General features: G+C 39.6%; 1 protein-coding gene across 1 annotated transcript; it reads left to right on the forward strand.

The window, feature by feature from the left end:
• The first annotated feature begins 292 nt into the window (after window positions 1–292).
• On the forward strand, window positions 293–5,223 carry DPY30 (dpy-30 homolog (C. elegans)). Its single transcript, XM_009702432.1, has 4 exons — window positions 293–359; window positions 444–491; window positions 1,844–1,986; window positions 4,929–5,223. Exons 1-4 carry the CDS (start codon window positions 324–326, stop codon window positions 4,999–5,001), a joined length of 300 nt encoding a protein of 99 aa, XP_009700734.1. The 5' UTR covers window positions 293–323; the 3' UTR covers window positions 5,002–5,223.
• The last annotated feature ends 6,097 nt before the right edge of the window (window positions 5,224–11,320 follow it).

Here is an 11,320-nt window from a genome sequence, read left to right on the forward strand (position 1 = left end):
CGGGCGGGTAGGGGAGCGGGCGTCGCTGGGGACTCTTGTTTTAAGCGATGAATGCCGTATTTTCTAATCCCGGTACCGTTTTCTTCAGCGGACGTCAGGCCACCCGTAAGACGCTCCTCAATTCTGTGTGCAGGCAAAACTCGTACAAGTTTGGGGTGGGGGGGGCACAGAGCAACTTCGTCTGTTCTCTAGTAATCGTGCTTTAGTAACCAAGTGATGCAATGTCAGTCAACTAATACTCGTCTTTATCTCAGGCTGCTGACCAACTTTTTTTTCTGCTTTCCAAGATTACTCTACGTTCAGCAAATTCCACTTTTCAAATCATGGAGGCAGAACAGATTATGGAGGGACAGCCGCAGGTATTGCAAGAAATGTTTTATGTGCGTAATGCTATATGCATAAAAGGAGCATTTTCACTTTGCTGATCGTGTGTTATTTTACAGGTTCCAGAAAATCCCCATTCTGAATATGGTCTCACTGAAAATGTAGAGGTAACAAAGATTTTGTTGCTATAAAGTACAGCGGAAGTTATGCTCCTGATCAAGGGGAAAAATGTTGAGTCTTGAGTCCAACTTCAGCAAATGTAATGTTCCCAAGAAAGTTAGATCGAAACTGAACCAACAGATACTAGTCCCTTGCATAACTGGCTGCACATATATTTTCTGTTGTGTTGCTTCCATTATACTAAATGGGACTGAAGTAAATAATGAACCTTTTAATGAGGTGAGGTTTTTTGGAAGTATCCTATGATCATTATCTATTCTATTGCTATCTGTTATATATCTGTATGTAATATATTATGACACAAAAAGCCAGCCAGACTTTTATTACAGGGAGGGGAACAGGAGCAGTTGATGATGTTTCTATAGAAGTATCAAAGGGAGGGATTCTTCTCCTCTTCTTGTCAATAGAAATACTGGATCAGAATAATCCAAGCTACCTTTAATTACTTATGCTGAGAAAGAGTAGACACAATCCATTCTCTCTGCTGTTGGTAACAGCGTGGGTTAGAATAATAACACTATGACGTTTATTTACTATTCCTTGTTAAAGGAATGCCATCAGTCTCCCTCCATTATCAGCTCCTACTCTATGCTAAGATTTTGCAGAAACTTCTCTTAAATGTCCTTTGTGACTCATTGCCCTGATAACTGCTTGTCTGTATGCCTCCACTTCCACTACAGAACCATAACACATTGGATACATTGGTCCCATATCAGTAGATTTGTGTAGGTTGCGTTGAATACATTTGGTTTACTGGCAGTAGTAGGGTGTCCTTTTTTAACTACAGTTAATGGCGTGAGATGATTGAGCACTTTTTGACCAAAAGGTACCTGGAAGCATTTTGCATGTTTTCTTTAAAGTGCCCATCTCTACTTCAATAGAGCACGGTCTCGGAGTGCTTGACTTTAACTGAGTCCCCTTTGTCAGACTTCACCTGAATTTCTTCTGCTTTTAGCATTTTGTGTTAGAAGTGCATACATACAGGAACCATTTAATTGAGACTGCTTTTGTTAGTAGTCATTCCTGTCTCAGTGGTGTACAACTTAAATCTGTGAATGCAAAAGCAGAAATAAAAATGATGGAGATTGCATGTCTTCTGTTTTAGGAAACTTTTGAGTTCCTAACATTGTTTCCCCAAAACATAAGAATTTAACAGAAGGCTCCTCTGGATTAGGTTTTTGTGCAAGGAAAAATATGCACTTACATTTTCTTAAAACTGATGTAATGAAGCTATTGCCAGTGAATTGCAGAGAGACGGGTACTTCCTTTGCACTCACATTTCAAAGTAGATGTGGCTGCTATTACCAATGTTCATTCACTTTATTTTTTTCTACTTCAGAGGATAGTAGAAAATGAGAAAATAAATGCAGAGAAAACATCAAAGCAGAAGGTGGATCTCCAGTCGTTACCCACACGTGCCTACTTGGATCAGACAGTTGTACCTATCTTGCTACAGGGACTTGCTGTTCTTGCAAAAGAGAGGTAAGACGCTTCAATGTTCCGTCTGTTCTTAGGAGAAAAGTACGTCTCAGACTCGGGTGGTATGTCACCTTTTCAGACCTCGCACACCAGACGTGGTTTTGCTAGTTGTAAGCAAGTCACTGCAACTGGTTTATGAACCTCTGAATTACTTTCTAAAGGATGAGGCTGACCCTCTGCTGTCAACACAGTAAGAAGCAGACTGATAGTTTATCCTTTGAGTAAAGATTATGCTGTCAAGGTGCCCTGAATCTCTTATCAGACAATGTAGAAGGGTATCCTTCAATAAAAGCAAACAGTTGTTCATCTTGCCCAAATCAGTTTCTAGCCTTCGGGTGTATCTGAACTATTGCCGAGTCATACTGCATGTAACCATTTCTCAGTTTTGCCAAAATAACATTATGAAAAGCTGGTGTGGATGACCATAATCGCATCGTGGTCCCTACAGCCAGAACAACCATCAACAGTGTCTTAACCTCAAAACGAGTTGGGAATTTGAGCTGCATTGTACAGACAGCGGACTAGGGAAAAGATCACCTAGGAAGGTCCACCCAGTGCGTACACCTAGGCAGTGTGCAGGTCTGCAGTCGACGTCTGTGGGAGTTCTGCTGCAGCTGGAATGTAAAACACAGCCTGAGGCGGATAGCCCGCACGTACAGTCTGGACACTTGTGTTACAGTCAAACTTTTTTTTTTTTTTAATCTTTCTTCACTGTGGAAGGAGCTGTTCTTTATGGGGACTGATCACAGGAGTGAAACTGGAACGTTGATAGAAGAGGTTGGGGAACATATAGGGAAAAAAACCTAACAGTATCAAACTGCCAAGGTCAAATTGGCTGTTCAGTTGAGCATACTAAAACCTCGGGGTGAAAAAGCTGAACTACCAGCTCTGCTGTATAATCTTTTGCTTAAAATTGAACTGGAAAGTAACTAATGGATGCTAATTTCTTTTTCTAAGGAGTATAGAGATGTTCAGGGAACAGCCCAGTACACGTGAAGACTATGCCTGGAATCCAGTAGAAATTATTGTCCAGGATAGTGGGCGTACGGATAAATGACATATTTGGGAGGAGTCAACACAACTTTTGTTAGGTCTTGTAAGGCTCTTGGAGTTTATTGAAGGAGTCAGCAAGCACACGTAAACAGGAATCCAGATGATACAGCCTGTTTAAATTTCCAAAAGGTTTCTGGCGCAGTCATTCACTAAAAGCTTTTAAAGAGAGTTAGTTGCTGTGGGATTAAAGGAAAAACCTTTCTATGGACAAGGAACTGATTAGAAGATAAAAGAGAGGGGGCAGACATTAATGGTGAATTTTCATGGTGACACGAGCTCAACACTAGAATCCTGGAAAGGATAATTTATAACAATTTGAAGAAGTGGCTGACAAAATTTGTTAATGATACTGAGTTGTACAGAATAGGCTGGGGTTTTTGTTTTCTGTTTTTTCTTTTGTTTAAGTTGATCAGTTGTAAATAATTGCACGGGAACTTTGTGAACTCAATGTGAAACTATAGAAGACTGCTATGAAAAATTGAAAGTATGACAAAAAGTGAAAGATTGAATACAAATAAACAGAAAATGATGTGCCTAGGAGGGTAATAAATACCCTAATGCTGGTGACAAAATGATAGATTCTGAGTTGACAACTACCCTTGTGAAAAAACATCTTTAAACTGTTAAATGTATATGTCAGTACATTGCTCAATCAAAAATAAATTCTGAATGGTAGGAGTTAGAAATCGAAGGTGCAAATCCAATGTCCCTATTTAAATTTATAATGTTCTTGTATTTTTAATATTGTGTGTAATTCCAATTCCCCGTATTCTGGTAGAATGTGAAAAAGTAGGAAGAGTGACAAGGTGGTCAGAAGTATGGAATGCCGTCTGCATACGGAGTGACTGAATAGATGATACCTAGAAAAGAGACTTCTGTGAGAGAACACATTAGGAATCTGTTAAATCACAAATAGCACAGAGATGATGAATTGGGATGGATTGTCCGATGCAGTAATCTAATTAAGCAAAGCAGGTGGCAAATTCATAATGAACAAAAGGAGGTGATACTTCATAGGTCGCAGAATTAAGCTATATCATTTTTTGCCTCAAGATGAGGACATTAAGATTTTATTGGGGCTCAAGGAGCAACTGGTCAAAGTTGTAGAGGAGTCCACCCAGGACTATTAAAGGTGCTAGCTCAGAAATTGGTACGTGCTTGAAAGCCAAAAGGATGGTCCAGAGAAGTATCTCTCTGCACTTCTTCCATTTCTTTATGCTCTTTATAGGCATATTTGCTCACTGCCAGACCTTTGGTGTGACCCAGCGTGGAATAAGTAAGCTTGTCATTTATTCTGCGGACAGACTAGATTAGCAGGATTCAGGCACTATAGCTGGAGGAGCTTTTTAAAAAAACTTACGGACTAAGGCCGGTGATCAATATTGAGTGCTTGCAAGTTACAGCACTTCTCAAACTTGATGTTTTTCTGGAAGTTTTGTTGCGTTCATTTCAGTTGCCAGAAACCATGAGAACAGCTCTAATGCACAAAGCTACACAACAACTATTTGAAGAAAATGAAGCAAGAAAGCACCGACAGATTAACTTTTACTTTATATAGCGTGAGTTACAGAAATAGGCAAACACCTGTAACTTCCAATGATGTACACAGAGTATTTATGCTTACAGACTATACCCTAGTTCTAGGGATGTAACAGTTCTAGCAATTTAGCAACATGGAACCAACAGTGACCAAGATTCCTTATTAAAAACTTTCTTATCAGACATAGACTGGAAATTTCAGGGTAACTGTAGGTAGTTGATCATTCCTAAATCAATGCTTATAAATGTTTGGGAGGAGTTGCATTGCTTTTAAGGGAAGGTGGTTAGTTCTTCAGCTACCTAATGTCATATGACAAAAAATAATTGCTTTTGATTTACTTTTTTCTTTACAGACCGCCAAATCCCATTGAATTTCTAGCAGCATATCTTTTAAAAAACAAGTCACAATTTGAGGACCGAAATTAACTCCATAAAAATGAGGACAATTTGGCTGCTAGACTGAAACGCTCATTTGCCGCAATTTGTTTTCTGCTGTAAAAATCCTTTGGAACCATGATGTTGTCTTTCTTAATCGCACAATTTGCTTTACCTTTTGAGTTATTTAATAAAGAACACTTTACGTTTAATTTGTTCACTTGTTTTAAACTGGCTATTAATAGACTTTCAAAATAAAGTACTGAAACTGCACTGCTGGATGAAAGTCTGAATGATTCCATGGGGCTACATCACCTGAACGCATGAAACAAAGGGGAACAATTTGTTATGAAAACAAATTATTTATTTATGTGTAATTTATTATGGGAATCAGCCAGACGCTCCTTCAACTCTTAACAGGCTTCATGCCATGACCGCTTCCCATTCTTAACGTCTTTTTCTGACCCCTTGTTTATATTTCCTGTAATCTCAGTAGGGGTAAAGGCTACAGACTTCAGGGTACGATATAAGAAGCTGCAACAGAAGACTAGGGATCAGAAGAAAAAGATAGAATTAAGCCACTAAACAATATGTTGTGAAAAAATACTAGCAAAGATCTGAAAATACAAATTTTGTAGCTGGAGAACTGGCTTGCTACTTTATTGGAAATGGGTACAGGGACTAGACACAGCCCTCAGAATTCCCATTTTTGTTTTCTGAAACTTGTAACAAGGAGCATAATCAATGTTCGCTAGCACTGGATACTGGAATCCAGATTAAGCATAGCCCAGTTTTGGGAGAATGACCACCGTTTGTTTGACAGTCACAGAAATAGTAAAAGTGGTTTCCAAGAATTGCTCAGATGATAGTCAAAATCCTAAATTTTTCTTCAAATAAACTTCAGTATTGCCATCTTACCATTCCCATCTCCATTCTGTGTTTCTTAGCTAATTGCTTTGATAAAGCAAGCAGTTAAAACCTTGCAAATTAAATTCTTTGCTGCAAGGGTTCGAGGTTTTTTCTGTGTGACATAAAAGGCTGCATAATTTTTTTTGTAATTATGCATAATTTCACAAAAAGAGAGACTTAGGACTCTCATTTGACTTGTTCCTGCAATGACATATGCTGCAAAGATATATGCTGTGTTTGCAGTATATTAGGTGGCCCACTGCACAAATCGTACTTAGTTCTCTGACATCTAGATGACTTTCCTGTGGTAATCTGAAGATTTTTTTGTTTTGTTTTAACATAGATTTTCCTCTTTAATAGCTTAATTACATGGGTGTGAGAGTGGCCAGAAGATAGATCCTTCAGAGGAAAAAACTTAACTTCTCAGTTGTCTGCTAACTTGCAGGGGCTGGAATGAGATCTGGCTGTTACTCCTAGTAGGAAGGCTCTCTATATTTTACATATTTCTTAATATCTTAATAGGGAAACACTGAATTAGTGCAGTCCAAGAGCAGCAAAAGCAATTGAAAGCAGCCTGCAAACCCAAAACTGAGCCTAAAAAGCCCTATTTTGGAAAATGTACAGAAGTTGTGGAATGAGATTACCAATTCTATTGCATTGTGGGGAACACAGTCTCCATCAAACACTGACACTTTAAAAAGACACTGAAAGGATTTTAACAACAGTGTTTTGACTTTCTGGAATGAGTAATAACATTTAAGTGAAGACAAGGAGACACCATAAAGACTTGGTACTGCTATTTCTGTTGCTAAAGCGGCATTCCAAGGTTTCATCCATAGGTGACAATATTGCAAGATGGTAAGAATTGTTAAATGGGGGGGGGGGGGAATAAATCTATGCTGCTCCCCAGTTTCTATGTTGAGAATTTGTGCAAGGCCTTACAAAAAGAACCAGTTCAACTATTAATCTTCCCTAGACAGAGCAATTTTCTTCTCTCGTCATACCTGAATTCAGAATATAATCAGATTTCTCAGCTTACAGTAACACCTGTCAAGCAGCTGCACAAAACCTGTAAACGCTCTGGCTTTCTGCACAGCTCTCGCGTCAGTCTAGAATCTCAAAGCATCGGTACCAGTCTTAAGGTGAGCTGTCCCTGCCAGCAGCATGCCACCGACTCAGCTGTTGGTGCCACCGTTTGGTACATGGTGTCACCTGCTGCGGTCTTCCCATCTAGGCTACTTCAAGAGAATGAAAAAGCTGCGTTCACAAGGTGATGATGTTAGAAGGTTCACCGCAGCAGCTTTTCTGGGCAGCTTCCTCCAAGAAAGTAAGTTGAAATGTTACTAGCAGCAGTGAACTCACCAGCTCTAAGAAATAAATTTTAGTGATTCTTGCAACAGTATGACAAGTCAAGAAAAGTGCAACCATATTCCTTTACTTGTTAAATTAGCTTGACCAGTTGGGATCTGCTGCATAGAGAATACTCTAACTGGAAGAAAATAGCAAGTTACTCTCTGAATAATCAGATCATATCTGAATGATCCAGTTCTCAGAGTTACGGGAGTAATGATAAAGTCCAAATTTTCAAAGCATTTACTTGTTTTAAACTCTCCCCACTACAAAACAATGACAATTCCGTGAAGAGACTTGACAGATGCTTCCTATCCCAATTTAATCCAGAAAGGACGGACTATTTTTCCGCAAGAAACACCAGTTCTGAGGGCTTCGAGATAATTGTATTTAATTTTGAAGTACAAATTAAAAACTAAGTGATTTTACATTTATAAAAATGAGGAACTCATCAATAAAATGGAGAACAGATGTAAGGGGCTACAAGTTATTAATAGATGTAAAATAAAAGCTTGAAGAAGTAATTGAAAATGGCAACTTTAGATGTATGACAGACCACTGCTAACTAGCTGAAAGCAATTATCTCTTGATTCTTGAAGAATTATTTTTCAGTTTTCTCCACACTACCCTAGGTAACTAAGTCAGTATCTGCTCCGTAGGGCATTAAATTTAAGTGGAAAATAAAACATAATACCCGGTTAACACCCCAGCACACCTTCCAAGATTACTATTTTAGATCCTATATCCAGAAGTTACCGTTCAGTAACTGTGAAAATTACATGTGACTCATATGCAGTATTTTGAAGTCTGCCTTTTCAAATGCTTCCACCGAGAACATTATCTTTTACCTTGAAGGGGACAGTGACAGAAGAAAGGATTTCCCACTAAAAGCAATTCTGATCAAAGGGTTCTACATCCTCATAGTCTGAAGCCTGTTACCACCTAAAAATACAGTTTGACTTGCCAAATCTTTTGTTTGCATCTCTGATTTATCAAGGACTTTCTCAAAAATCAGTACAGGTCTTTGAGCTATCAATTTTATTTGCTGAAGTGCTGTCACTATTGTAAATGCAGTCTGATCAAAAGAACTTCTCTCTCCCCAGGAGACTTTCTAGAAATAAAACAGCTGCTTTCAAACAAATGAAAATCTGAAAAATTCTGAAAGGTAGAAGCAATTGAAACCAGTAGGTTGGAAAGGAAACATAGGAGAAGAATCCCTATGCCTACCATGCTTGATAGAATACAGGTTTCGATTTATTCTTATCATTGTACTAATTACATAACAAATTATTCTTAGCCAAGCCTTAGCTTGTGTTCCCTCTTCTATTTCATAGTCAGAATTCATTTTAAGAGTGACTACATAGCCTACATGACAGAAGTACAGAATGCCAGCTGTTACAGAAAGAGGCATTTTATCATGATGAAAAAACTATCAGCACCGCTTCTGCTAATGTTCCCTATTCAAATACAGTTTTAAGCGAGGACTTCAAACGTAAATGTTGTGTGAATAATCGCGGGGCAGCTTACAGCACTGCTAGGGCAACACTGAGTAGGAAAGTGTCATATTCCTCTTCTCAACATGCTTTTCTCTCTCCGCTCAAAGTTTGCTTTGCAATTGTGCATAATAAACCAGTTTTCTGAGAGGAGCCTAAATTCACAAAAAGCTGCTGGGTGGTGGATGCTGGAGAGCATATGGCCGCCTTTTTTCTCTGGTGTACACTGAGGTATTTACAAGATGGATAATTACCCACAGATATTATCTCAGATGCTATTACGTTATACAGGAAGTGGAGATATTTCCTTTGTAAGGACTATGAAGTTCGGGGGGCCCTCCTTTTAACAGTAGAAGGAAGGACTGCTAGGAACAGCAGGTTCCTTAGACACAGAATGACTGTTTGTAAAGAGAAAAACCTACAGTAACAGTGAACAGCTTCCTGAGAAGGGAGGAGGCAGGAAGCGGACAATGTGAAAAGCACGATAGGAAAGAAGGCAAAATAAACCACGTGCAAGAGGACAAGAAGAGCAAAAACCAAGAAAGCAACAGACCTTGAAAGCTGGGCCAGCTGAAGACATGTGCCACCCAAGGCGGGCACAGGATGTTATGCAAGGAAAACCCTGCATGCTAAGGGCATGCTAACTGGCAAGTCACGCTTGCCACAATCTGCCTTCGTGCTTTTCTTCCAGGTAAGGAACAAACTGCCAACAGACATACATGTGTAGCAGTGGTCTGTGCTTCAAGGGCATGCTGATGTGGGGGACTGTCCATGCATTGTGTCGACTCTCTCCTGTACATCAGAGAAAAATGACTGAAATAATAGCTCTGAACAGCTAAGTGATCCTGTTACTTCTCCCCGTACAAACAGTGCTCGGAAGAATTACAGACAAAGCAGGAGGATCTCCCAACCTGACCCATGCTTCACAGCATTCAACAGAAAAACTGAAAGCTCAGCCCAGTTTCTCAGCCTGTGGCTAGAACCTTTCCATACCTCCATATCCTGAGCACCAGGAAGCGCAGCACCGCCATCTTCTATTTAACTGAAGAGCTGCCTGCTTTTCTGTTTCTGCCTCTTTCATTTATGTTATGTGGTACTGAGGGAGCGCATCACCAGCTCTTAAACAAAGAAACAACCACAATCAGGAGGTGATAGAAGTTTAAAACCAGGAACACACAAGTCACTCACCGCTGCTCAGTAGTATTATGTACACCTGTGACAGGGAACAAAGAAAGAGTCCTACTGTCACCCTTGCCAGGGGAAACAGCAGAAATTCCTCCTGTAGTACTACGGATGACAAGCTTTGGCCGGAACAGACAGAAACTGAGGAGGATGCCCTCCACCTTCACTGGGCTCTAGGCTGAGAGTGCTAGTTGGTAACAGAGAGGGACAGAGACAAAACAGGCTGCCACGGTCTTTGCGGCACGTGCCACAATCTAAAGATTAGGAAAAAAGCCTGTGCTTTCTGTGACCTGCTAACACTGAGCTGCCGTTGTTCCTCTGCATCTATACGGATACTACGTTCACATTACATAAAGTAAAAGCCCCATCCTAATCTGCACCTCATCTAGGTCAGAAAAAAATACACACGAGGGAAGAAAGATTAATGAGGAAAGCAAGGGAGAAGGAAACTTAAAAAGGAAGCAAAAGGAGAAAAGCAATGCAGCCCAATAGGTATGCAGCAACAACAACAACAACAAGAAATATATTTAAGAAATTTTAAAAGGCAAGCTGAAGAGGAAGAAACCACTACATAGAGAAAGGCAGTAAACCTAGAAGAAAATACTTACAAAAATGTTTTTATTCATTAAATCGTCTAGATTACCACTTATATTTATTTTCATTGGAGGGGAAGTGCTTCGAGGAGATGAAAGCTCTTCCTCTAAATGGTAGAAACGAATACCAGATAATTAAAAATTATTTTAACCTGCAGTTCCCCTAAGATGATCCTCCTATCAGCCTCCTCTAACTGTTCTTGGTGGACTGTGGGACAATGGTGCGTCAAAAACTTGAACCACACGCTGGCATGACCTTTTTTGTGAGTATATAATCACATTTATTTTTCCTCCTCGAGTAAAATTTATCCTCTGTTGCATTTAGTTAACTTTATTGAGGGATTAGTAATTGGTTTGGGAACTATTCCCAATATTGAAGTTTATGTAAAAGATTTGAGAGTTATAAATGGGTATCACAACTGCCAATATAGTTTTATGTTAAAGCTGTCAGGCAGGATAGTTCTTCCAGTCTAGGCAGCAGTTAGAATCCACGTTAACCTTTTTTAACACGCTATTTGTAATCTAACAACAGAATACTGTAAGGATAGATAGAGAGGTAAAACGTTAGTCATTTGCTGGGATAGTCAGGCCCCATTTCCTCATGACAACCCGTTACAAATATTATTAATCAGCGACTCCAGTCCTTACTGCCCCTCAGCTGCACTGGAATGCCAGTGTCATGGGTGCAGAGGAGGATCCTCGCTGATAAAAATGACATCAGCCATATATCTGCAGCACGAGCCTTTTTGATCTTCAAGACATATTGCAAACAACGCCTTTGTCCCCCCATTTCCTTTGTTTTACTGTTTAAAAAAAACCCACAGCAACCAAAAGCTCTGTATT

Source organism: Cariama cristata, unplaced genomic scaffold (genome assembly GCF_000690535.1).
Source record: "Cariama cristata isolate BGI_N322 unplaced genomic scaffold, ASM69053v1 scaffold11746, whole genome shotgun sequence".
NCBI lineage: Eukaryota > Metazoa > Chordata > Aves > Cariamiformes > Cariamidae > Cariama > Cariama cristata.

What these genes read in the sequence shown, in the direction of transcription:
- DPY30 (XM_009702432.1), top strand. Translation starts at nt 324, where the DNA reads ATGGAGGCAGAACAGATTATGGAGGGACAGCCGCAG. An exon ending in TTATGGAGGGACAGCCGCAG is followed by an intron (nt 360 to 443) that starts GTATTGCAAGAA and finishes GTTATTTTACAG; the next exon opens with GTTCCAGAAAATCCCCATTC. An exon ending in GTCTCACTGAAAATGTAGAG is followed by an intron (nt 492 to 1,843) that starts GTAACAAAGATT and finishes TTTCTACTTCAG; the next exon opens with AGGATAGTAGAAAATGAGAA.